Source organism: Dermacentor andersoni, chromosome 2 (assembly GCF_023375885.2).
Source record: "Dermacentor andersoni chromosome 2, qqDerAnde1_hic_scaffold, whole genome shotgun sequence".
In the NCBI taxonomy this organism is placed as follows: domain Eukaryota; kingdom Metazoa; phylum Arthropoda; class Arachnida; order Ixodida; family Ixodidae; genus Dermacentor; species Dermacentor andersoni.
The window spans coordinates 211,844,229-211,869,699 of NC_092815.1; the positions used below are offsets into that span (position 1 = coordinate 211,844,229).

Consider the following 25,471-nt stretch of genomic DNA (forward strand, 5'->3'; position numbering starts at 1 on the left):
GCATGCACTTTGCCCCCACGGCTGATAATGTTGCCCGCGCTGGGACGACGCCATCATGAAATGCGCTGGCAGTGGGGAGTAAATGCTTCGTCTGCCTCTCCCTCCAACGCCTCTCGCTCCAACGGCTCTCCGAAATTTGAGATTACGCAACCTTCAATAATAAACACACGCAAAACAGCTTACAAAGATACCACCCCGTCTTGGCATGCCCACTATTTGCACACGTGTGGCAGGCTACCTCTAAAGCAGGTTGCACTGCTGCGTATGCGCTCAGCTGCACTTTCAGCGATGCGCCGCCACGACCGAGATGTGCACCAACTTACCCCTCCCCCTCTCTGCCCTGCCCCAGCCCTCGCGTGCACGTGATCACGTTACCGTAAGGTCGTTTCCCTCCCCCTTATTCCCTTGCGCAGGGAGGCAGCACTTCGTGCGTGAAGCCACCATCTTTCTTTCTCACCCTCGCACACTTTCACTCGCACCTAAAGCACCAAGTGCATGGGGCACAATGGGATCCTATCGCACTTAGATTTTATATGGAACATGACGTGGATTCATTTTGGAGGTCGCTCTTATCGTGCAGTGGGCGATTTGATAGGTGCGGTTGCAACCAGCCACTTGTAATTCGACCATTTGACCATCTGTGTCTGCGGAAGTTTCCATTTATTGTCTCAGCATTCCTTTGCTGCTGAAGGAAAATTTGATTATATTGAAATCGCATGCAAACACACTTCGTTGAGGTTGAGGTTTTATATATGATTCGGCTATATTGAGGTTCTAATTACATGGTGTTCTATGGACAAGATGTTATGAAAAGTTGAAACTTCGTTATATCAAGAATTTCGCTATATTGAAGTTCCTTATATCGAGGTTTATCTTACTACATGCGTGTACTTCTGATGCTAAATTAGTGTATTTCGCTGTTTGCTGTCACTGTGAACAATCATCCTGTGGCGGAGCTGAAACGCCTATTGAGTACATTTTACCTTGGTCGCTGCAGTGTGTATTGTTTACTATGATTTCCCTGACTAGATGGGGTTCAGTGAGATCCTCTATTTATTTTTAGATTTACCTAGTTATATCTATGTTCATTATATCGAGATTTGAGTACTAACCCAACTGCTGTCCACCTCCTACTGTCATGGCTGGTAGCACAGTGCCATTTGCCATGATTGGCCTCAGACTCCTCTGTTCTTCCTGTAACTTGTTTGCTGATGTTTCTGATGCTTCCCACTAAGCATAATGTCTCTTTTGGAATAACTGCATGGACAGCCTTTCTAATATCTTTCTAAACTGCCTTGACTTGTCATTTTCTTTAACCCTTTCTGCACTGATGATTCCTGTAGGAATTGTACATAATATTTTGCAAGAAATGTGCATTATTGAGAAAAACAAACAACAAAACTATTCTCAGAAACATGAGTGTGAACAATGCTAACTATATAATTAGTTTAGCTTGTGCCACAGATAAGTATGGCTCTTGCTGATATTTCATAAATATTCGTGCATTTCATTACACCAACGTTAGGCCTCTGTGCTGTATCTCTGGAGCCAGCTGCCTAGTGCATATATCCTGTTCTTTGGGTCGCCCAAAAATGGACATCAGGTACTCTGTGGCTGTATATATTAAACCCCATTATGATTGGGAGTGTAGAAGTCTGAAGAGCCACATGCTTCTTAAAACACCTTGAGTTTCGGGCAGTCCATGCGAAAAATCTTCGATATTGCTAGAAACTCCACCAGGAATTTTTCATTTGTCTTTCCCTATCTTTTGTTGTTCACATCCATGTAATATAAAATTTTCATGTCATGGTAACAATTCAGACCAGAAAGATTTCGGCATTATGAGGTCCCCATTGTGAGGTGATAAAGTGGATAAGTGGATAAAGTGGATAAGGTGCTGCAGGCAGTTTTCTCAGGCCAGCACTTTGCTGCAGTTTTTTTTTATCACTTCCTTTCTGCCACCATGTGGCTCAACTCATATCACTGAATGTTAATAGCACATTACGTGCAGTACCAACCAATGGTTCAACACTTTGTTCGCATAGTGCATGTCTCATTTTCGGATTAGAACATTGCAGTGGTGGTAACGTTCAATGAGATAATTTCATTTTGATTTGTATGTGCAAACTGATAGAATTTTCTGTCAGTGCAGTATCATTGCTATCACTACCCTTGTTATTAATTAATATTTGTTGTATTTATTTTTATTTATACATACCGCCAATCCCAATTGGGATCAAAGCAGGAGGGCATATACAAAATGGGAAAGACATAGTGGATACAATACACACTCATCATGTAAATACTGAATAAGGGCAGTTTCATGTATAATGTGATTCTCAACAAGAAATGAAGCAAACGAAGTTATACTAGTGCAAGTAGGTATAAACACATTTTGGGCATTAACAGAGAGGTAAGAAATTATACCGTTTTAGAACCCCCTTTTCAGCTTTTTCATAATGACTGCCTTCATATGTCATTATAACATCAAGTGAAAAAACTGGGAAAGTCCTTCTGGATGCTTTTTGGCAGAAGAGGCAGATGTTTCTGCACAAAGCAGAACTTTTACTGAATGAGCCTAGTAGCAATTGCGCATCGTTAAAGCGCTTGTGCACTTTCCTCAACTGTTGCACAAACGGATGCAGAAGCTAACGGCCATAATGAGACAATGGGGAAGTTATTTGTTAATGCACCTGAAATAGGCGAAATATGTGCAGACTAATTGATTGGGCTCAAGAAATGTGTCCAGAACATCCAGCTAAATTTTTTCTACCCGCCGTGGTTGCTCAGTGGCTATGGTGTTAGGCTGCTGAGCACGAGGTCGCGGGATCGAATCCCGGCCACGGCGGCCGCATTTCGATGGGGGCGAAATGCGAAAACACCTGTGTACTTAGATTTAGGTGCACGTTAAAGAACCCCAGGTGGTCAAAATTTCCGGAGTCCTCCACTACGGCGTGCCTCATAATCAGAAAGTGGTTTTGGCACGTAAAACCCCATAACTTAACTTAAATTTTTTCTACCTTGATTTTACCGAAAATTTTAGTTGGGAGTCTTCACAGCACACTGCCTAAAATGGAGACTATGTTTCTCCTACTCATCAAATTATTCATGGTTGTTGTGGTTCTATAAATGTGCAGTGAGCTTTTGTGCAACATGAAAGTTGGAGAGAATGTGCCGCAGAAGTTGCTTTGTGAAGAGCAACAGCCATGTACACAACAGACAAAGAATGCATGACTCTACCTGACAGGGTTCACAGTGTCTATAGTAAAAGGACTGTCTCAAGGGAAAATTTTGTAAAATCTCAGTTTGTGCAAGCCATTTTATGACACAGTAAACATGTACTTATGATGGGCTCTGCCTAGCACCTTGGATTGAGGCAAGCTTTATGTACTTACCCAGGTATTGCCAAAATCTCGCGATCTCTAATGAGGTGCTGCTTTTGATGCATTGTCTTCTGTCATACCAAGACCCTACACTGGGCAGAACTGACTTTTTAATGTGTAGTATTCTCCGCCTTATTCTTGGCGCTTTGCAGTAGCTAGGTAGGTAAGTTCCCGTCTTGCCTTGCTTTAATAAAAAGAAAATAATGTGTGACCAACGGTGGAAGCAGACCTCTGCTGTCAAGCGCAGCAGCCCTGTCCTCTACTCAAAAGAGCAGCCTCTTCAGCCTCTTCTCGAAAAGGTTGTCTTGTCAAGTGGGGTGGCTCGGTGTGCCTGTTGATCATGTGGCTCTTCCGTAATGAATAAAAATCCTAATAGCATGAACAAATCATATAGTGTGTTACTGATTGCCTTTTGAATTGGAGGAACTGGATACCATAATGTATCTGGTAAGAAGTTCTTCTTGAATAGTTCTTTGTAAGATGACCCCAAAATAGAGAGCATCATGACAAAGAATAAAACAGTATGTGTTCTATGGTCTACGATAAACATTCCAGTGCACATATACTCCTTTTTTATGAAGCCTTGTTTTTACCGGCAAGGTGGAAGTGTGCAGCTTGAAGAAAAATGCTTTCACTGCTGGCAATATGCACATTCTATGGACATGGCAAAGAATGCATTGATCAAATAGAGAGAAGTACAGCTATCGAGACATCGGTTCAGGCCACAATTGCATGCATATGCTTCTCTCGTTCCAAAGCCAGCCAGTTCTTTGAAAGACTGCGCGTGTGTGTGTCCCGTGCCACTTTTTTTGTCATTTTTCCTTGTGATAGCTCACGCTTTGAGGCGCCGTGCTTTTTTCACTATCTCTGGGACTGGCCCACTTGCTCCAGTGCTTTCCTTGTAGCAGCTTAATTACGCTATGTAGAAACTGCAATGTCGCAGCAACTTCATGATTGCCATGTTAACCATGTTTTAAAATTACATCGCTGGAATACAAATGCCATCTTCGTTTTAGCATACACCATATGACAAGCCATATAAACACATACAACTGTATAACACGTAGTCACTCTTGACATCACAATTCGGGTTCCTCTTGCTTATTTGGTCCACTACCTATGTAGAACCCAACGATCACCATACGTCGTAAGCTTGTCTCAAACATCGAAATGATGCTGTTGCCGTCATACAACACTCTTCAGCGTGGTCGTCGTCGTGTTGCTGCTGTCACTCGTACATACTATTGCGACCCGCATGTACAACATTTTCCACAAACATGTTGGTCCACCTGGTGTCACTTTGCAGAACCCCAATGGGGCTGGATAGCCAGCTACGTACAGAATGCTTCGCATGCCATCGATCCTCACAGTGTGGGGGGTCTGCACAATATTTATTTGAACTGATTGCTTGCTTCGGTTCACAATGTGCACTGCAAACCAAGTCTGGTTGGGTCTTTTACAGGCGACGCTAAGGCTTCGGAAATCCGCGGCAAATGTGGTTGCTGCATAAAGGAGTCCATAAAAGAGCTCATTAGTTTTTTGTTCTGTAATGTCTTTGAAAAGGACCAGGTAAGCAAACACAACATGCGATTCAGGACATGTATGCAACAGCGGAAATAAAAATTTAAGAGGAAGCTTTAGCTCGGGGCCAACTCCGACGCGACCTATTCAAATACATGTAAAACACACTTTTCTGAGATAACCGCCGGACTGATTTTAATGAAATTTGCTGCATTTGAGAGCGAAAGTTAAATTCTAGTCACTGTTGGAAGCGGAATTTAGGTTTAGGGCATGAATTTTATTGAAAGAATTTTCCAAAATTATAAAGTTCTAGAAAAATGTAGAAGCGCAAAGTTTACAACTTAATAGCTCTCCGTCAAGAACAGATATCGTGGTTCTGTAAAAGGCATCCATTAGATCATTCAAAGCGGACAAATTTGATATCTCAATTTATATATTACGGGAATTTGTTATGTTGTGTACAAGGGTTCTACAAAAGCTGTATTTCCACATTACTATATTTTTTTTAGATTTATGTGCAACATATCAATTTTGTCCGCTTTATATGTACTGTGAGATGTAATTTACAGAAATGTGATATCATTTTTCATTGCTGAGTTACAGAGTTGTAAACTTGCTGGCTTCGCTTTGTGAAAATTTGCGATTTTTACCAATTTTTAGTTAAAAATTAACAACCTAGATCAAAAATCTGAAATCAACAATCACTAGATCTTAAGTATTCTTTTAAATGCAACAAACCTCGTCAAGTGGTCGCCGAGAAAAACAAATTATCCTTTTACATGTATTTAGACAGGAGCACCCGCGCTAAAGCTCTTAAGACAGGCTAGCACTGTGTAGATGCTGAATTGATGAAGTACTGCATAAGAAACAGGATTGAGAGCATAAAAGGTTACCAAACTAACGCAGTCCGCTTAGTTAGCTGTACAGCAAGTCCCGTTGCTACAATAATATGAGTCGATATCAGTTCACCAGCGCAGCTCGTGCTTACCTAACAAGGGACGCTGAGGGGTTTCAGAACGTCACAGGCATGTCTGTTATCTCGCCGCATATTGTTATGTTAACTTCTTTTGCTTGCAATTTCAACGGGTGGAAGTATGTTATGGAATGTGCCTAACAATTGACTACGTGTGCAAACGTACCTAAAGCGGGTTCTTAAAGCTGGCTTTCCCACAGTAAGACACATTGCAAGGAGAAGGCCACACACAAACAATCTCGGTTTTACTCGTAGTAATGGCACATTTGAAGTATTTATGCATACATATGCACGTCTCCTTCTTCTTTCCCCGTACTTTCTCTTCCTTATAGAGAGTGTTAGTATAATTTATGACTTTCTTTACCCTTACTCTGTACGATAACTTCACCATAGGTGACCGCGGTACAGTTCAGATATTCATTGGAAAGTGGGTCAGGTACGACGCCTATGGCATTCATCTTCGTTTTCCCTTTTGCTATTATGATATACAATAAAATCTACTGCTGCTGTTATTTATGGGAGCATGTAAGTGCTTGTGCTGCCGTAATAAAAATAAGCGCTATTGTACCCGGTGTTTCATGTAACTTGACCTAAACTTTAAAACTAAAGTGGTACACTTCAAACGAATAAGACCAGCAGTGTGTTGTTTGCAGTAATCTTGAATCACTCAAACTATATTTTATGCGCGATCAATATTCAAATATTAATTGTGCGACATAAGTTCTAGTTCAATAGTTGAAGAGTGGGTACTATATATATATATATATATATATAATATTGTTCATTACATAGTGAGGGTCTTGAATCCGGCAGGCTTGATGCCTTCAGGTAGCATGTGTGGGTGTATTGACCAGTTGCCCTCACCCAAAAAGTTCACGTAGACGTGACGCCTGTGGCAGAAAGGATGTTCCACATCCGCGGCCAAGGCCATGAGGGGTGGCGCTGGCTAACACTTCCAGGGTGGCAAGGCGACAGAAGAAAGGAAAAGTGGATAGAGGTTGAGGAGCAGTTAAATAGAGAACAAATGTACGCGGTTACAGAAGCGCACCTTAGAGACTGAGAAGAGACGCCAGTGATTGAGAATTATGTTTGGGAAGGGTGCAACAGAACTAAGTCGGAAAGAAAAGCAAGGGAAGTCGGACTGCTCACCCATCAGGGAGCCAAATGGAAAATAGTAAATTCAAATTGTCAAGAGTATCTTTGGTTATCAGGTACAATGAGTGGAAAGAAAACTTGGCTGGACATAACGTATTTGGGCCGGAAATAACTGCAGACAGAATCAAGAATTAGTGGAATGCCTAAGTGCTGATAGTAAGGGTTTCGGGAATAGAGAGAGAGAGATGCAAATGAGAGAAAGGCAGGGAGGTTAACCAGACTTAAAACCACCGGTTTGCTACCCTGCACTAGGGGAAGGGAAAGGGGAAGTAAAGACGGAAAGAAGAGCGTGACAAAAATAAAAGCGTGAGAAAAAAATATGAAAAGGGATGAAATGGGGGTCATTATAGTCTTTCTAATAGGCCACTGTCACGTAGAAAAGTCAACAAAGCCTTGACAGACTTTTGCTGCGACGACAGTTCACGTCGGCATTCCAAAACTGACTGTTCTGAAAGTGGCCTGTCGTCAAGGCGTGCCAACGTGGTCGCTAGTGACAGCCGGTGCGCGCTGTATTGAGGACAGTGGCAAAGCACGTGTTCGATGGTCTCCTCGCCGCCGCAGTGTCTGCAAGCCGCGCTGTCGTCCATACCGACTCGGAAGGCGAAGGATCTTGTGTAGGCGACACCAAGCCACAGTCGGCAAAGTACTGCTGTTTCGAGTCGAGAGAGTCCAGATGGGGGTCGAAGTCGAAGGGATGGATCCAGTCGGTGTAGACGTGTATGCTTTAAGCTTGGTGTGTTCCATAAAGTTTTGATGGCTTCATTTGCAAGCACACGAATTTTCGTTGCAGCGTCTGTTCTTGAGAATGGAATGGAGTCTTGAAAGCCCTCCTCATGTGCAGATCGTGCACATGAGGAGGGCTGCTGCGTCGGCATGTTCATTGCCCATTATGCCACAGTGGCTTGGAATCCACTGCAACGGTATGTCGTGTCCTTGCTCGACGAGGGGGTGAAGCAGCAGTCTGATTTGAAGGACTGCTGCTTCACCCCCTCGACTGTTCGTGAGGTCCTCGGCGTGAGGCAGAAACCAAACAATGAAGAGCAGCCTTGGAGTCAGTGAACACGCTCCATTTCTTGGGTAGTTCTTCAGAAATTACACGAAGTGCACAACGAATAGCAGCAAGCTCCGCGGCAGTCAATGTAGTCTGGTGAGAGAGTCGAATCTTTATGGTGGAAAGTTTTGCAGGAAAGATCACCGATCCTGCAGACCCATTCACCGTGGTTGAAGCGTCAGTATACAGATGATGATGCTCGTTGTACGCCTTGTACAGCAAGAGCAGTGAAAGCTGCTTGAGTGCTGGAGACGAGAGTTGGGCTTTTGTTAGTATTCCTGGTACTATTAGTCGAACCTTTGCTTGAGCCAAGCACCATGGTGGAAACGGACGTTTCGCTGGAGCTGTATAACTTGATGGAAGGTATGCACGATAGGGCAGGACTGTTTCACAAAAGGAAGCACGTGGTCGATCCTCTGGCAGTGAGGCTAGATGATGGGCAGGGGCTCGAGCAAGGTGTCTTACGTGTGCTCTGAGCGCTTCCATGACTATATGGGTCTTGGCTGGGAAATCGTGTGCAATGGCAATCGTTTCAGCCGTTGACGAACACCGCGGCAATCCAAGACACTCTTAAGTGCCTGGGCCTGATGATGTCGAAATTATCCTATTAGGTGACATGAATGCCCGCACACAGGATCTAGATGGCTATACCGACAACAACTGGAATTCAATGCTAGGTCTCTGTGAGCAACATAACCTCGTTATCGTGAATGCAGGGCCTAAGTGTGACGGGCAGACCACGTGGGAAGTGGGAAACCGGCAATCGACCATTGATTACTGTCTGATGACAGAAAGAATTCATGATAAGTTGAGAGAAATGGTCATTGACGAGGAAGGGTATAGCAGCATAGGGAGTGACCCTAAAAGCGTCGTATTGAAAATGAGATATGTAGTTGGGAAAGAGAGCAAGGAGCGCAAAATGGCCAGTCCAAATTTTAATGCTGAACAAATAGCTATAGTCACAAGAGTCGACGAAGAACTAAGCAAATGTCCAAGTAAAGAGGGGGAATATAGTGAGTGTAATAACGACAAAAATACGGAAAGAGAAGCAACATAGTCGTTGGAAAGAAAAAAAAAAGAAACCGAACAGCTGGTGGAACAGGGAGATCGTCGAACAACAGAAAGCGTCCCGAGAGCACAGGCAGGCAAAAAAAAAATGCAATTGCCGCAGGATGAACTAGCCAGAAAATGTGAATTATACCGAGTGAAAAAATATATGGTTCAAATACTGGTTCAAGCAAAGATAAAAGGTGAAAGTGAACGTTGGGTGTCAGAAATATGTGAGAAATAGAAGGCCGCACCTAGAATATTTTGGGACCACATAAGCTGATTGGGCAGGAAGTCTGGAGCTATACAACATATCCTACACGAAGATGGAAACAAACTGGAAGGAGACGCAGCATTAAATTACATACGAAAAATAACAGCCCAATCTTTCCAAGAGAAGCGCGAGGTTGTATTTGAGGAAATAAAGAACACGAAAGAGAACCAGATGGAAAAGGAGCTGGTGCTGACAAATTTTAAGTGGAAGAAAGCCAAAGAGAAAATTCCTAAGCATACAGCCACAGGGCTAGACAAGGTACCCGTTAGGCTGATTAATGAACTAGGACCAAAAAGCAAGGAAGCTCTGTTGAAAGCAGTGGAAAAAAACATTTAAACATTAACGAATACCACATAGTTGGCGACAAAGTAGAATAACATCAATTTATGTAGGTAACGGGGGGAAAGATAGAATTAACTTATATAGACCGTTGACCATTACTTTGGTAATATACAGGCAATGCAGGCAATTAAATTAAAGCTGCAAGCATGGGCCCAGAATAATGGCATTTTGGGACAACTTCAGAATGGCTTCAATAGGTAGGCGTCTGGACGATAACTTATTTTTCCTTACTCAGTGTATTGAAATATCCAGAGTAGATAGGAGACCATTATAGAGGGTGTTTCAACGAACACTTTCAAAAATTCTTAAAAGTTGCCTGTGAGAGATAGCACAGTTCTAGTTCATGAGGTGGTCTACTCGAAGCGGCGGACACTACTTGCACGAAAAATTGAAATGCTTAATCGACTAATTAACTAAACTTTACTAATTAACATTTTAACAAATGACCCATATTGCAATTTACAAACTATAGCGGTGGAGTTCGCGAGGCATATCCAGTTGGAACGAATTGTAAGGATGACACCAGTATCAATATATTAATTCCCGAACTTTGCGTAGAAATGTATTGACCTTCCAGTTACTTTCTTAACAAACGTCGTTTTACGCATTGAAGCACAAAAGTAACTGCGTATGGCAGATAACAGGTTGACCATAAAAGTTACAGAATGGCTGCCAGGGAAGGGAAGCGCAGTCTAGGGCGGCAGGGAATTAAGTGGGGTGATGAAATGAGGTATTTTGCAGGTGCGAGTTCGAATTAGCTAGCGCAAGACAGGGGTAATTGGAGACCGCTGTGAGAGGCCCTCGTCTTGCAGGAGACATAAGATAGGCTGCTGCTGCTGCTGATGATGATGATTATGATGACTTTTTTTCATACGATACAGCCTGCGAGAGACCGTACGGTCGCAGCATCGCTGTCGGTAGCAGACATCACATTACTTTCCGCAGATGTATAGTGGAAATACACTTTGTGCTGACCGCGTAATCCGAATCCTAGGCCTGGTGATGGAAAAACTTAGGTATTGCAGCTCAGCGTCGTGAACGGTAATACGTAGCACACATTTGTGTTTGCAGTATAATGCTAACTGTATGCCGCTGGTGCTGAAGTAATTATAAAGCTTGATTTGTAAGTGAACTTTCTTTCACTTGATGACCCTACGTTTGGAATTTTTTATCCTGTAAGAACAGCGAAATATTAAAGAACACTACTTGGGAAATTGTATAAGGAGGATATATATTCCTACGTTGCACCAACAAGAACTTCCTACAACTATACGGGATCGTTGCAAGCAAACACCATTATAAAGCCAATTTTAGAAATGAAGCCGTAAATATCGGGTGGGAACGCAACAACAGGGGATTCAAGATGCAGTCGTAAAGCGAGGTGCGTAGTTGCATGAGAAAAACGTGTTTGCATGGCTTGCACGTTTTGCGGGGAGAACTGGAGCATGCGGCATTTAACAGCAGCCATCGTGGGCAAGATTGTTACAGGCAGCATGAGACTACACAAGAAACTTGACGGTAGAATAGCAGTTCCCAATAATATCGCGCGAGGGAGACTTGGTATGGCGCTTCGCGGTTGAACAGGGGAATAATATGCGAAGTGTGGAGGTGGATGAGGGAGCGAAAAGAAGGAAAGCACGAAGCATAGCCAGCATTCGAATGCCAGAGATCTCTGGCCTAGAAATTGGGTGCCCAAGTCGTCAGAGAAGCTATTGCTGGGAAGTCTTTTGCAGTCTAGCCGCAAGCACCAAGGTCGCGCGATGCGGCCTCGTAAAGTGCGTCTCGGAAAGGGGAGGAAAAAAGTTTAATTATGGGGTTTTGCGTGCGAAAAACACTTTCTGATCATGAGGCACGCCGTAGTGTGGGACTCCGGAAGTTTCGACCACCCGGGGTTCTTTAACCCGGGTGTAAATATGTACACGGGTGTTTTCGCATTTCGCCCCCATCGAGATGCGGCCGCCGCGGCCGTGATTCGATCCGGCAACCTCGTGCTCAGCAGCCCAACACCATAGCCACTGAGCAGCCACGGCGAGTGAAGGGGAGGAAAGACAGGAAGGTTAGCCAGTGTAAGTACCGGCTGTACTTCCCCCATTGCGGACAGATTCTACGAACAAACAGCTCGTCGTCGTCACCAGGAGAAGCTGCACGTGTCTGCGTAAAGGAAGATCTTGAATATATTGTCACGGTGGCACGAGAGGGATAAAGACGACGATCACCGACAGGACGAAAGAGACGACGTAGTGGGGCTAACCTAATGTTCGGCCAAACTAGTTGTACCGGCCTTATCTTACGTGCCTATACGTGGATCGATCCCGAAGATGGTGCAATTCCGGGCAAACCCGCGGCGGAGGTGAAGCAGGCGTTAAGCACTCCTCGTACGTGCGCCGATACTGGTGCAATGCCGCGCCGACTCGCGACGGAGTTGCAGTTCGCCATTAAGGGGCCCACATACATAGCTTCGCCGGTCATCCTTCACAGAGTGGAAGGGTGCTGATTTTTTTTTTTTTTTAGTGTTCTTTTTGTTCCGTCTTGATCTAGTGAGACAGGCAGTCATTTATTTTTCTGTTCCTTTTCCTAGCCCTTCCAGGAGAGCAGACAGTCTTCTCATCCTGTGACATTTGTGCGTTCTCTTCCTCCTCCTTTTTCGTATAATGACAATAGACGTTTGTGCTGACTGCTTAGCGGACACTTGAAATGTAGGAGTGTTCCCGATAGTACTCGCGCTCTGTTGCAGTTCGCTGTTACCCCGTGCAACGCTAACGCTTTGGGAGTGATAAACACCGTCATATTGAAAGCGGGGGAGGTGTGGTGTTTATGAGGCGCACAAAACATGAGAGAAAAATGGAGTAGACGAAACTAGCGCTGTTGTTAGTGTTGCGTTTAGTCATTGCCCCCGTCCCGCCTTTCTTCTTTCTTTTTTTTCAAGCTGATTGGTTGCCAACTTTGATTAACTATCGATTTTATTGAAGACTACTGCCCTACTGCGTTTGTGCCGTATGGCCCTTTTAGGACCGCGCAGCATCCGTCTAGCTGCTCCACTCTGCGCCATGCATGTGACACAGCTAGCTGTCCGCGGGCCCTTCCATCCCGTCTCTTTCTTCACCAGGGACGTTCAGTTCCGTAGCGTTACTCGCGCGAAGCCCTTAATACATATAGTTTAAGGGATATTCATGGGAAGATTATGACATTGTTGTTTGACAAAGGTAATAAATACCTCCTAAATGTATATTTTAGAGGTGTAAGAACTATATAGCAGAATGTAGAAGCGTGCGTTTGCTGCAATATCTGGGTACAGCAGGTTGCAAGCAGTTTAGCGTTGTTTCGTATCGTTAAGCGTTGCGCTGCAGCTCCTGAAACGGTGCTTAAAGGGGTGCTAAACTAATTTCTGAAATGCGCTAGATTGAAAGGTTAGACTTCTGTAATGTGGTTTTTCAAACCACTCACCGCACAAATAATTTGGAGGTCACTGTGTTAACTGCTTCGTAGGTGGCACATTGTGGCGCCAACAATTAGCAGGGGATCCGTGACAGGAAAAAGTTCGTTGAACAAAAGGGCTCTTTCACCAGCATGAATCTACTGATTCGCGCTGATTTTTTAAGCAATAATCGACTACTATTTTTTCATGGTCTGTGGTAACGCTGATTCACAGAGAGCGGCCACCATGTCCGACCACCGCGAGCCGCATCGCTTTCTCTGTTTACAACCACCGAGGCACCAGCACCGCCCTCGCCCGCTCCGGGACTGGAGCGAGTGTATCCGGTAACCTGAACCCAAGCATAGCCGCCGAGATATGGAAAGCTGCCGCCAAGCAGTACACATCATGTATCTATAGCTGAATAAAGTGTTTCTAAAAAAATTATCATAGCAATGGCATAGATGGGGTCACATGGAGATTACGTTAGCTTGTTCGTTTTGGCGCAGGCTGTTCAAATTAAGGAGCAGCAGCGGGAACTGTTGCGGCAATTTTCTACGCAACAAAGATATATATTTGCACAGGGAAAAATATGATAGACTCCTAGACGAGTACTCTACCGTTGAAGCAATGAACGACAATCTTGTGGGCTTCATTAAGGAGTGTGCAATAGAAGTCGGTGGCCACTCCGTTAGACAGGATACCAGTAAGCTATCGCAGGAGACGAAAGATCTGATCAAGAAACGCCAATATATGAAAGCCTCTAACCCTACAGCTAGAATAGAACTGGCAGAACTTTCGAAGTTAATCAACAAGCGTAAAACAGCTGACATAAGGAAGTATAATATGGATAGAATTGGACATGCTCTCAGGAACGGAGGAAGCCTAAAAGCAGTGAAGAAGAAACTAAGAATCGGCAAGAATCAGATGTGCGCATTAAGAGACAAAGCCGGCAATATCATTACTAATATGGATGAGATAGTTCAAGTGGCTGAGGAGTTATATAGAGATTTATACAGTACCAGTGGCACCCACAACGATAATGGAAGAGAGAATAGTCTAGAGAAATTCGAAATCCCAAAGGTAACGCCGGAAGAAGTAAAGAAAGCCTTGGGAGATATGCAAAGGGGGAAGGCAGCTGGGGAGGATCAGGTAACAGCAGATTTGTTGAAGGATGGTGGGTAGATTGTGCTAGAGAAACTGGCCACCCTGTATACGCAATGCCTCATGACCTTGAGCGTACCGGAATCTTGGACGAACGCTAACATAATCCTAATCCATAAGAAAGGGGACGCCAAAGACTTGAAAAATTATAGACTGATCAGCTTACTGTGCGTTGCCTACAAAGTACTTACTAAGGTAATCGCAAATAGAATCAGGAACACCTTAGACTTCTGTGAACCAAAGGACCAGGCAGGATTCCGTAAAGGCTACTCAACAATAGACCATATTCACACTATCAAACAGGCGATAGAGAAATGTGCGGAATATAAGCAACCCTTATATATAGCTTTCATTGATTATGAGAGCGTTTGATTCTGTCGAAACCTCAGCAGTCATGAAGGCATTACGGAATCGGGGTGTAGACGAGCCGTATGTAAAAATACTGAAAGATATCTATAGCGGCTCCACAGCCACGTTAGTCCTCCATAAAGAAAGCAACAAAATCCCAATAAAGAAAGGCGTCAGGCAGGGAGATACGATCTCTGCAATGCTATTCACAGCATGTTTACAGGAGGTATTCAGAGACCTGGAGTGGGAAGAATTGGGGATAAAAGTTCATGGAGAATACCTTAGTAACTTGCGATTCGCTGATGATATTGCCTTGCTTAGTAACTCAGGGGACCAATTGCAATGCATGCTCACTGACCTGGAGAGGCAAAGCAGAGGAGTGGGTCTAAAAATTTAATCTGCAGAAAACTAAAGTAATGTTTAACAGTCTAGGAAGAGAACAGCAATTTACAATAGGTTGCGAGGCACTGGAAGTGGTAAGGGAATACATCTACTTAGGGCAGGTAGTGACGGCGGATCCGGATCATGAGACGGAAATAATCAGAAGAATAAGAATGGGTTGGGGTGCGTTTGGCAGGCATTCTCAGATCATGAACAGCAGGTTGCCATTATCCCTCAAAAGAAAAGTGTATAATAGCTGTGTCTTACCAGTACTCACCTACGGGGAGAAACCTGGAGGCTTACGAAAAGGGTTCTACTTAAATTGAGGACGACGCAACGAGCTATGGAAAGAAGAATGATGGGTGTAACGTTAAGGGATAAGAAAAGAGCAGATTGGGTGAGGGAACAAACGCGAGTTAATGATATCTTAGTTGAAATCAAGAAAAAGAAATGGGCATGGGCAGGACATGTAATGAGGAGGGAAGATAACCGATGGTCATTAAAGGTTACGGACTGGATTCCAAGGGAAGAGAAGCGTAGCAGGGGGCGGCAGAAAGTTAGGTGGGCGGATGAGATTAAGAAGTTTGCAGGGACGACATGGCCACGATTAGTACATGACCGGGGTTGTTGGAGAAGTATGGGAGAGGCCTTTGCCCTGCAGTGGGCGTAACCAGGCTGATGATGATGATGATGATGATGATGACTGAACGCCTTGAGGAAAAGGAGGGGGACATTAAGAAGAAAGAAAAGAGAAGGTCGAGCGATTGCAGAGCCCGGTACCGTTAAGTACCTCTGTCAACGGTAGCTAGGCGGCGCATTCATAATTTACACGACAGCCTGCTTATGATGCGGCCGCGCGGCCGCCTATCTTGAAAGAGAGCTTCGCTGTGCACAAAGTGCAAGCCCGGGCTCCATCTTCAAAGCGATCTGTGACGTGGACAAAGTGCATTCGCCGAGTGCCGGTAGCTTCGTATGCCCTATGCTTTTGACGTTTAGTTCGCGTTGAAGCGAGAGACAACACGAAGGTCAATTCGCTCACTGCTGCTGCCGCGTTTCCTCACTACGGCGTTTTGACAGCGAGTTTCCTTGGTCATCGAACGCGATGTGTTCACGTTTATCTGTGTGCTCGTGACACGGTGCTTTTTAATTTAGTTAGCAGGCGAATGTTTACAACTTTATACGGCCGATAAACCAACTATCCTTACTTCGCATAGCTATCTACTAATTTGCTATCGGAATTGATAGCGAATTTCGGGCGAAACTGCGGATTTCTTTTTTTTTTCAGTCAAACGCATCACTGCGCGTCTCTGGAGTCTGAAGACCTTCTAACCCTCCACGTTTGCGCACTGCGCACGCGTCTTTGATACCGTGACAGCATGACAGTGACGGCGGGGCCGACGGCGCGAGTGCTCGTCCATATTATCGCAATGATAACTTTGAGCAACAGTGGCTTTAAACAGAAGCAGGGATGTGAGGACGGGAGGCACTCGTGAGCGCATGGTGAATGAGCGTAGGAATAAAGCAAAATATTGTCGCCGACATATAGTCCCAATGGGAGTGCACGAACGTGCAGCATACCAGATTGTACGGTATTTTTTAGTGTGTGTCATGATTTCTTGAGGTACCGCATATTCGTGCTATAGTCGGGCGCATTGTCCCTCCTACAGTGCCGTCTGAGATATTTAGCCATCGGGATTCATTCATACTGTTTTTTTTACAGATATTGCGTCTCCTCTGCATTGTTGATAACGGTGCTGCTGGCAAATGCCGTAAGCGAGAACGTGGAAGAGTTGTACCGTCAGCGTCAGAGCATCAGGCGGTTCATTCGCAGGTAAGTAACACGATGTAGTCTATATCTCTGACCTGCTCAGCATCACGCCCTACCCACCTTGTGGTGTTTCTGTTTGATAGGTGCGTGAGTTCCAGAGACAAGGCAAACTTGAGGGGAAGAAATATTTAGATAACAAAGTCAAATAGCATTAGGAATCAAATACTTCACATATACCTGGAAAATATATGAAGCATCACCGCGCCGCCATGGTACTACGGATCAACCGCCGAGATTTTCCTCGGCCAATCGCCGCAGTTGTTTCCTGTGCGCTTCCTTTTTATAATGATAATTATGGTGATTTATTGGCATCCCCTTTGAAACAGGGCGGGGACCAATCGTCACCTAGCCTGCTTGAGTTGCTCAGGTATGCTATTAATGCTTCCCCTTCTAGCATTCTTGTATACATCTCTTTAATCTTGTCTCTCTACCTTGTAACGCTGCCTATTCCTGTAATGGATCCGGTCGTATCAGTCACTTCCCTGCATTTTTTTTCACCATTACTCTAAACTTCTCTTGCTTATCTCGACTGCTGCCCGGTTGATGCTTGCGTCTACTTTAAATCCAAGCGCTTCTGGAAGTTGTACGTCACGTACTGGACTCAGTGGGGGAATCCCTTCGCATTCCATTGGGATGTGGTGAGTGGGCTCCGGATTTTTGCTGCAGCATACACACGCCTCATCTTGTTACGAATATTTGCTCGGGTATGCTTTTTTTTCTTAGGCGAACAGTTCGAGCCTCAAATAGCAAGGCACTTCCCGTCGTGTTGTCGTACAGATTTTCCCTTCCAATTTCTTTTTGCTCGTTCTTGTAAACCCTTATGCCCTTTTTTTGTTTCCATTCATTGCATCCAATTCGCTGTCTCCGTTTCTGTTACTTTCTTTCTGATTACTCGTGGTTGTTTATCCACACTTTCAATTACCCTGTACTTGGCTGCCAACTTTCTTGACCACTTCCTTCATTCTGTGTCCACGATTTTTAACTGCAGATACTTGTGCACTTTAGCCGCCCGTTCATTTTGATTCATGTTACTCAGTCTTCCTTCAAAACAAATTATGCTCTGCGCTTCTATGACTTCTAAAGAGGCCCAACCCATGTCACCCTGCACTGCTTCATTTGTGGTTTAGCCGTAGGCTTCCAAAGCCAATCGGCCCACCGATCTTTGGTCAACTTCCAACGCCGACAATATATTCGATTTTAGGCACAGAATAGCACTTATGAACGTCAGCGCTAGCACCATGACTCCTTTGAAAATTCCACGCACCACCTCATATTTATTGCGGCCTGAAGCGCCCTATGTTTCATTATTGCTGCATTCCATTCCTTTTTATTTTCAAATTACCTTGGTGAGTGCTTGAGTAAGTCTTTCCTTCGTTTATGTATACACCGAGGTATTTATATTGCTTGACTATGGGTATGACTTGCTGTTGAAACGACACCACGTAGCTACTCGTCTCTTTATTAAAGATGATAATTCCAGATTTCTCTGTGCTAAATTTAAGGCCTAGATTTGTCGTTACGTTGCCACATATATTGGCCAATGTCTGTAAATCCCTTGCATTGTCCGCTAGTAACACTATGTTGTCCGCATACATCAGTACGCCGACCTTCTGTTGCACAATTTGTCCATTACGCACTTATGATAAGTCAAATCCTAATTGGCTGTTTTTCAGGTGTCTTTCTATGCCTTTAACATAAAGCGCGAACAACAATGCAGACAGAGGGCGTCCTTGTTTCAGTGCTTAGTGAATTTACACCTCTTCATTGCAATTTTGGCCTCCCTTTGCAATTTTTACTCTCTTGTCCTTATATATCTCCCTCAGAAGCTGCACGAAATCGTGATCTGTGCATTCATGCTTGAGAATACCCTATAGCAACTCCGTGTCTACGTTGTTGCGGGCTCCCTTAATATCGAGAATTCCTATCCATAAAGGTCTATTCTGAGCTGCTGAAATATCTAAGCACTGGGTCAGAAACAAAAATATTATCTCGTAAGCGTCTGGATAGTCTGAAACCATTCCGTAGTTCTCCCGTACATCATTTGTTTCTGCCTGTAATAGCCTACGTAGATGCAGCAGCAGCTCTTGCAAGATAATACCGGCGACGACCTCGGCAGCGACCATTACATTGTGGAAACGTCAATAGCAATCGCCTTGAAACCACTACGAAAATGGAGATACACGGATTGGGATGCGTTTAGACAGGTAAGAAAGGAACGTACCGACAAGCCCGCTACACTAGAACAGTGGACGCAAGAACTCATGGAGGACGCCCACAACGCGACCAAAGAAATAGAAACAGATATCCAGACAATCGGGATGGACGCTAAGCTCGCTCACATGCTGGAAGCGAAAAGATCCATATTGCAGAGATGGCGTACCCAGAGACTCAATAGAAGACTTAGGAAAAAGGTCGCACTACTGAACAAGCACAAGTGAGCACCACTGTGTGGTACTCTCCAACCAACAATGGGACGAAGTATGCGCAAGGGCCGATGGCAGCATGACATCGGGAAAAACCTGGAACCTGCTCAAACACCTTCTTAACAAAGGTCAAACCAGGAGCTCCCAGACCAAGGCGGCTGAAGAGATAGCGAAATGCGAACTGAAAAACTCGAACGAGCAGGAATTTATGGCAAGACTTGACGAGAGATACATGCCACTCTCGCGCAGCCACGAAAACGAGGCCGAGGCACCCGGTTCCCCGTACACGGGCGCGGACAACCCCGATCTTGACGAACCCTTCACCCTGGAAGTAATCAGGACCGTCCTTCAAAACCTGAATGGCACATCGGCTCCAGGCCCGGACGGTATTAGTAACAAGGCTCTTTGTAACTTGGACGAAGACTCCGTCCGGTTCCTAGCGGAACGAATCAATCAGGTCTGGGCTTCCGGTAGGGTCCCGCCGGAATGGAAGAACGCCACCACGGTTCTCATCCCAAAGCCCAACAAGCCCTCGGGCGTCGAGAACCTCAGACCCATATCACTCACGTCGTGCGTGGGAAAGGCTGCGGAACACGCCGTTCAGAACAGAGTCTCCAGATTCCTCGAAAACAAGGGACTGTTACCACACACCCTCATCGGATTTAGACCCGGTCTATCAACTCAAGACACCATGATTTTAATCAAGCACCAAATCATTGATGACCCCATTAGAAACGCCAAGGCCATTCTAGGGTTGGATCTCGAGAAAGCATTCGATAACCTCTCTCACCAATACATTGTGGACACCATTTCCGACCTCAACCTCGGAGCTAGATTCCACGCGTACGTCAAGTCATTCTTGGATAACAGGACGGCTACGCGCCGATTTGCCGATCTCTCCACGGAGACACTCTCGCTGGGGAGCAGGGGCACCCCCCAAGGCTCGGTCATCTCCCCTATGCTTTTCAACCTTACCATGGCGGGACTTGCTGAGAAACTCGGACAGATCCACGGGCTCGAGCACACCATATACGCAGATGATATCACCATGTGGGTCTCCAAAGGAACCCCGGGCATGGTGCAGGACTTCTTGCAAGAAGCAGTGAATACCGTAGAAGAATTTCTAATTCCCACAGGACTCAGATGCTCGCCGACCAAGTCGGAGCTGCTCGTACGCAGACCCACGCAGAAGGGCCGCAGGCCATACTCGTCAGACTTCGATTATAATCAAGAAATTACCGTACAAACCAATTCGGGACACGCCATACCGTGCGTCGACAAAATCATAGTCCTGGGTATGATCGTAGAGACTAAAGACGTCAATGCCTCTACGGTTCAGAAGCTCATCACCAAGACCAACAACGCTAACGGGCTCATCAGAAGAATTGCAAGTAGACACAGGGGCCTCACGGAACATAATCTCATCAAACTCATACACGCGTTCGTCACCTGTCACTTCGCATACGTTGCGGCAATGCTCAATTGGTCACGATCCGAAAGAGACAGACTTAATGCCCAAATCAGAAAGGTCACCAAGCAAGCCTTCGGCATTCCGACCAGCACCAGCAACGAGAAGCTGGAGCACCTGGGCATGCACAACACCCTGGAAGAAATTGCCGAAGCCCAGCAGCGCGCCCAGCTTGCTAGGCTTTCGACGACGCCTCCGGGGCGCACAATCCTAGGGAAGCTAGGCTTTGCTCAAGGATACATAGAAAAAGACTTTGCGGACCTCCCACGGGACATCCGTGCCAAGGTCACGGTACGACCTGTGCCCAGAAACGTACACACCGAAAACAACAAGGGCAGACGGCAAGCGAGAGGACAATTCCTCCTTAACCAAGCATCGGCGATCCGCGAACGCTCAGCTTTTGTGGACGCGGCTGCATACGCGTGAAACAAAGCTTTCGCAGTGGCGGTTGTGGACGACCGCGGATCCACAAGACATGCAGCCACGGTAATCGCAAAGAAGCCTGAACAGGCCGAACACGTTGCGATCGCTGTTGCGCTCACCGACGACAATCTTTGCCATATCTACAGCGCACAGGCTCTCAGAATTGTTACAAAGAAAGAGATTAAGAAACACGTCATATACTGGTTCCCGGCACACTTAGGGCCATAGATCGGCGACGTCCCCAACCTTAACGAGGCGGCACACGAGGCTGCGCGCGCTCTTACAGACCGCGCTGCTTCACCCGACCACTCGGAGAACAAGGACGCCCCCACTACATACAATGAAATCACTAAACACTACTACCTACAACGTAGAGAGTATAGCACGCCACACCGCACGCTCACAGCTCAAGCGGTTACACTCAGAATGCTACAAACAGACACATACCCCACGCAAAACAGACTACACCATTACATGCCTGAGCTCTACGACAAGTTTTATTGCACCAATTGCAATAGATCCCTTAACGTATATCATTTACTCTGGCCGTGCTCGCAAGCTCACATAAACTGCGAACAGGACAAGTGCAAGTTTGAAGAAGCAATCCGGAGCGAAGAACTCGCTCCCCAACTCTGGGCCGTCCAGCAGGTCTAAATATGTAGGCGCTACGTTTGCTACACAGCAGCCGCCAGGAAACTCAACCCCCGGTTCCGTCGTGGGAGACGCCCACTCCATGAGAGCCCAAAGCTCTCGTGGCCTGCAGGACCTCAAATAAAGTTGATTTACTTCCTTCCTTCTTGCAAGATAATTTTAATGCACGAAAAACCTAGGGTTGAGGATTAGGCAAGTTGGTATTGCATTCTAAAACTGGTACAGCACTGGTACAACTGGTACAACTGGTAATGGCTCCTAGCCTCGTAAGGTTCATGTCTACTCACTTTACGTGGGCTAGTTGCCATGATATCCCATCTGTGGTCGTTGTCGGTAATTTCATTTTGGATGTGTGGGGACCTAAAAGGTAGTGGTATAGACGTTTCGTGTTGCAGACACATCGCTTGCGATGCCACGCCGATCTGGCCCAACTGACAAACCAGTGGCGTACGTGCATCGATTTGACATTATCAGAGAATGTGTTCGCAGTTGCGAGTATGCCGACCAGTGTATATCATAGCGACCACAAAGCCATTGTGACCGTCGTTACTAAGTGACAATGAGTGATGCAATAAAGCATTTGCCACAAGTTTTCTCACCACGATGTTTGCATCTTCGCTGGTCATCCGTCTTCACAGAGTGGAATGGCTCATGATCTTTTATAATGTATGCCCGTACGCGTGGACAGGAATATGCAAGTGGCCTAGCCGATCGCTCACCTGCTGTTTTATTTCCGGCGAAGAAATAAAAGCTCGCGGTGTTCGCCTATATCATTCCGCATTTGAGTTCATTGCTATGGAAAGTGAAGTTGCTCGATTAGGTCAGTCGGTCAGTTGCGTTGGAAGGACGTGGCGCTGACTTGCATGCTTATCGAAGTGAAATTACATTTTTTGATATTTTGTGCGAACCGTGACGATAACGCTGTGTTGTTGCTGCAGGCGGTTTTATCCTGGAGGTTCTTGCCGGCGGTTGGCTATAATCTAGCGCTGGCGGTTGAGCTTGTGATCGCTTTGCGGAAAGGTGTGCTATGCGAATGGTCGCAACCACGGGCACTCCCTGTGCAGCTGAGGGTGAACGAAGCTTGCACACATATCTCATCCCACACTTTCAAGTCTCTGTCACAGTTCTTGAATTTTATGACAGAGCGCGTCTTCTCTCTGCTGTTCCACACGTCAAATAACTAGTGCTAAGCGATCCCCGGCCGATCGGCGGAACGTTGCTGGAGTGGTCGGCGGTGGCTGATACCTGCTTGCTCCTGATTCCCAAGGCATTCAATGGCTGCGCGCCTGTGGTGTCCCCTGGTGCGCTTTGAGCACATTGCTTTCAGTAAAATATCTATATGGACGCTCCAGGCGAATTTTCGCCTTCGTCGTTGGCGTGGGCGTCGACCTCGCCTTGGCGTTTCCTATAAAGTCCAAGTGCGACAAGACTGCAGCCGTGCGCCGTGTGCCGTAGGTGCGAGGGAACCGAGTAGGATGACAGCTTGATGCGCGCCGTCTTCTCGCGGTCAAAAAGGGGCGAGGAGAGCTCTAGGGGTGGGGGGGGGGGGGGGGGGAGTATCTTAACGCGGGTCTCCGCTTCTACTATGTCCGCCGCTGTGCAGGTGCGGCTTAGCACAGTAGCGCGCCCTCTATCCTAGGTAATCTATTTATCTGAACGATTTTACGTCCAGACCTTGTTCCGCAACATCCGGTGTACCACAAGGATCAGTATTCGGTCCCTTGCTTTTTCTCATCTTTATTAATGGCCCTCCTGACTATATCTCCAATGCAACCATTAGGCTATTCGCGGACGATTGTGTCATCTGTCGCAAAATAACTAACCTTAGTGATTTCGGTAAGCTACAGGACGACCTGTATAGCGTAGTGTATCCAACTGGTGCAACAAATGGCTAATGCAGCTTAACGCAACTAAATGCTCCTCTAGCTCTACTTCTTGTGATATATTCCCGTCTTCTATTAATGGTACTGGCCTTTCGGTTGTCAACTCCTATAAGTATCCTGGCCTGTATATCAATAGCAACTTTTCATGAAATATGCATGTTGAATATGCCATTAACAATGCTGACCGAACGATAGGCTATTTGAGACGAAACTTTGCATCAGCACCCACCTGCCGTTATTCATGCTGCCGTTATTCCGTTGTGGTCATGCCGTCTTATCGCGCTGCCGTTATCGTCGCGCCGTCACGATCTGCTTCGTCGTCATTCCATCGTCGTCATACTGTCGTCGTTGTCACGCGGTCATGGCATCCACCAAAACACGTTGACGCAAATTTGTGTCGGCGTCATCAAACACCGTTATCGACGGCAGAAGTCTACTTGGAAAGTATTGCTGCGCCCATTTGATTTCCACCAGTCCGCATAAGCTATTCGCTTACTTTGACAACTATTTTCGATGATTTCTGGAGCAGCTTTTTTGCCACCATATCATCAATGGCTGTTTGGGTGCAGAATCTGCGATAACATCTTAAAAACTACCTATAAGGCTTGGCTCACTAACTTACATTTTAATTATCAACTTTAGCAGATGTGCTCTAATTGTGGAATTGAAGTGCGTTCATTTAGTAGGAATCCTGAGACAACTGCCATCTTCCACCAGGACACACGTCCTAAAAATGCAGTGTAAATGCAATTGTGTATCGCCCCTATGTTTCCATGAAGCCTTTGTACGCAGAGCGGGATGGACTACATGAAACGCCGATGTAATTTTGGGGATACTTTTAGGGTGGCCTAGTGTCTCGATATAGGTGCTGGGGCTCACTGGGCTCCTGGTAAATGGATGCTCCTTGAGCGCTCACGGGTTTCAATCTCACGATCAGAGCGTGTGCTCTGACAGGCACAGTAAAAAAGGTAATTAGTGAATTTTATGTTTTAAGAGTTGAATTACTTTACTGTTTCTGGGCCCACTGCCGCGGAAAATGTGTGGCAGAAAAATTTATTATCGCCACGCTGCTGTCTAGTCGCAGGTGGCACAAACTCAAACAGGCTGTGATATTTGTGGGCAAAATTCGATGAGCTGCAATTTTCGGCACAAGTGATGACGATAAAGTGGTCACCTTTTGTTTGATCGTCGTGCCCAGAGCATGTATGTCGACAGGCCTTATCGTTTCTTTTTTTAAGGTGATTATACTTTAGTCAAAGTGTGTAAAGATGTTATTACTCGTGCTCCTCAATCTCGCTGCAGCACGAATGGAGTCGGTTGCGATCCCCACGGTCGTCGGCCGGAGAGACAGCTTCTCACCACGTTGTGCGATGATGACTCTCACAGCCTGCTTCTTGCCACCGGATCAGTGCTTCTGCAGCCTTCCCGGGTGTGTATTCACGGCGAACACGTGGGGTTCAACAGAAACCACTCTTTGTGCCCACTTGTCACACAAGAAGCTGGCCATGCTACATTTGAAAGGTAAGGTGCCGCACGTGGAGCTCTGAATTACATGATTGGCACCTTAAGACAACTCAGTTGTTCTTAACTTAGGTTAGTTCATTGACCTTGGACTTTGTATTGATCATTGTAGCATGCTACAGACATTGTGGAATTACATGAGTTCTTGGATCACTGTTTCAAAACAATTCAGTGTTTCGAAACAGTCATAAGTAGTACATAAATGTAAAAAAGTTTTACTTTT

At 45.7% G+C, this 25,471-nt stretch overlaps 1 protein-coding gene across 1 annotated transcript in view; it reads left to right on the forward strand.

Moving 5' to 3' along the window:
• Window positions 1-25,471, forward strand: part of LOC126540110 (uncharacterized) — a 613,572-nt gene that overhangs the window by 565,304 nt on the left and 22,797 nt on the right. Inside the window, exons 41-42 of the mRNA XM_050186902.3 lie at window positions 16,772-16,882; window positions 25,030-25,248. Coding sequence (XP_050042859.2) covers window positions 16,772-16,882; window positions 25,030-25,248 — 330 coding nt within the window. The remainder of the gene's footprint in view (window positions 1-16,771; window positions 16,883-25,029; window positions 25,249-25,471) is intronic.